This window comes from Monopterus albus, unplaced genomic scaffold, assembly GCF_001952655.1.
Source record: "Monopterus albus unplaced genomic scaffold, M_albus_1.0 scaffold39.1, whole genome shotgun sequence".
NCBI lineage: Eukaryota > Metazoa > Chordata > Actinopteri > Synbranchiformes > Synbranchidae > Monopterus > Monopterus albus.
In genome coordinates, this window is record NW_018127919.1 from 1,715,781 (window position 1) to 1,716,764 (window position 984).

At 48.5% G+C, this 984-nt stretch overlaps 1 protein-coding gene across 3 annotated transcripts in view; it reads left to right on the plus strand.

Moving 5' to 3' along the window:
• The first annotated feature begins 584 nt into the window (after positions 1-584).
• slc25a35 (solute carrier family 25 member 35) overlaps positions 585-984 on the plus strand; it is a 6,508-nt gene continuing 6,108 nt past the window's right edge. For all 3 annotated transcript variants that reach the window (XR_002274862.1, XM_020599105.1, XM_020599106.1), the window contains exon 1: positions 585-984. This exon is cut by the window's right edge and continues 111 nt beyond it. Coding sequence is in view for 2 of the 3 variants with exons in the window: in XM_020599105.1 (XP_020454761.1) it covers positions 736-984 (249 nt within the window). In the remaining variant the exon portion in view is untranslated.

Genomic DNA, 984 nt, shown 5'->3' on the forward strand with positions numbered 1-984 from the left:
ACCCCCCACCCCCCCCGGGCCGTGGTAAAAAATTGTCAAGCGTTGACAGGTCCGCAGTGATAAAAAGGTTGGGGACCACTGTGGTAGAGGACCCGAGCTTGAAGGAAGCAATACAAAGACCGCCCCAAAGTGGGGGGCGAGTGGGGAAATTTTTTTATTTTTTTTTTTGGAGAGAGAGGGAGGGAGCGTGGTACCAAAACGTGGTACCAACAATCCCTCAAATGAGGGATGTAGCTTTTAGTGTTAAATTTATGAACAGGAAAATGTGAACTGAAACAGAAATGAATTCTGGTTCCTTGTTAACCAAAACGATGATGCGCATTTTTTTTGAAAATGTGGGCAAATGCTGTATGTATGGATTGTGTTATAACAAAACCAGACCAATCCAAATAAAACAACTGCAAATAATCCCCCCAAAACAGCACCATACATACAGATGAATCCAAGCCTGTACTTATTTCTGTCTTAAATTAATTATATAAGACATCACAGTTTATGGAGAATAACAGAAGTCACACTTTCCAACGTTTGTCGGAATTACGAGTTTACGCGGAGCTCGTGAAGGGCTCGCCTGTCTGCGCACTGATGTAGCTGTGACAGCGTGAGTGTACAGGGTGTACAGAGTACAGGCTGTACAGTATGTGGGAGGAGGAAGTGCTGCTGAGAAGAAATCCACTGATGTGAGAGACAGGTCAGGCCAGAGCTCCACATCTGTCTTTCGGCCGCAGGGTCGCGATGGAGTTCGTGCTGAGCGGAGTGGCGGCGTGCGGGGCTTGTCTGTTCACCAACCCGCTGGAGGTCGTGAAGACGCGAATGCAGCTCCAAGGAGAGCTCCGGAGTCGGGGCACTTACCAGGTTTATTATCGTAACGTGTTCCATGCTTTTTACACCATTGGTAAAGTGGACGGACTGGCCGGCTTACAGAAAGGACTGGCGCCCGGGCTGGTCTACCAGTTCTTTGTGAACGGAATCAGGCTCGGCTCG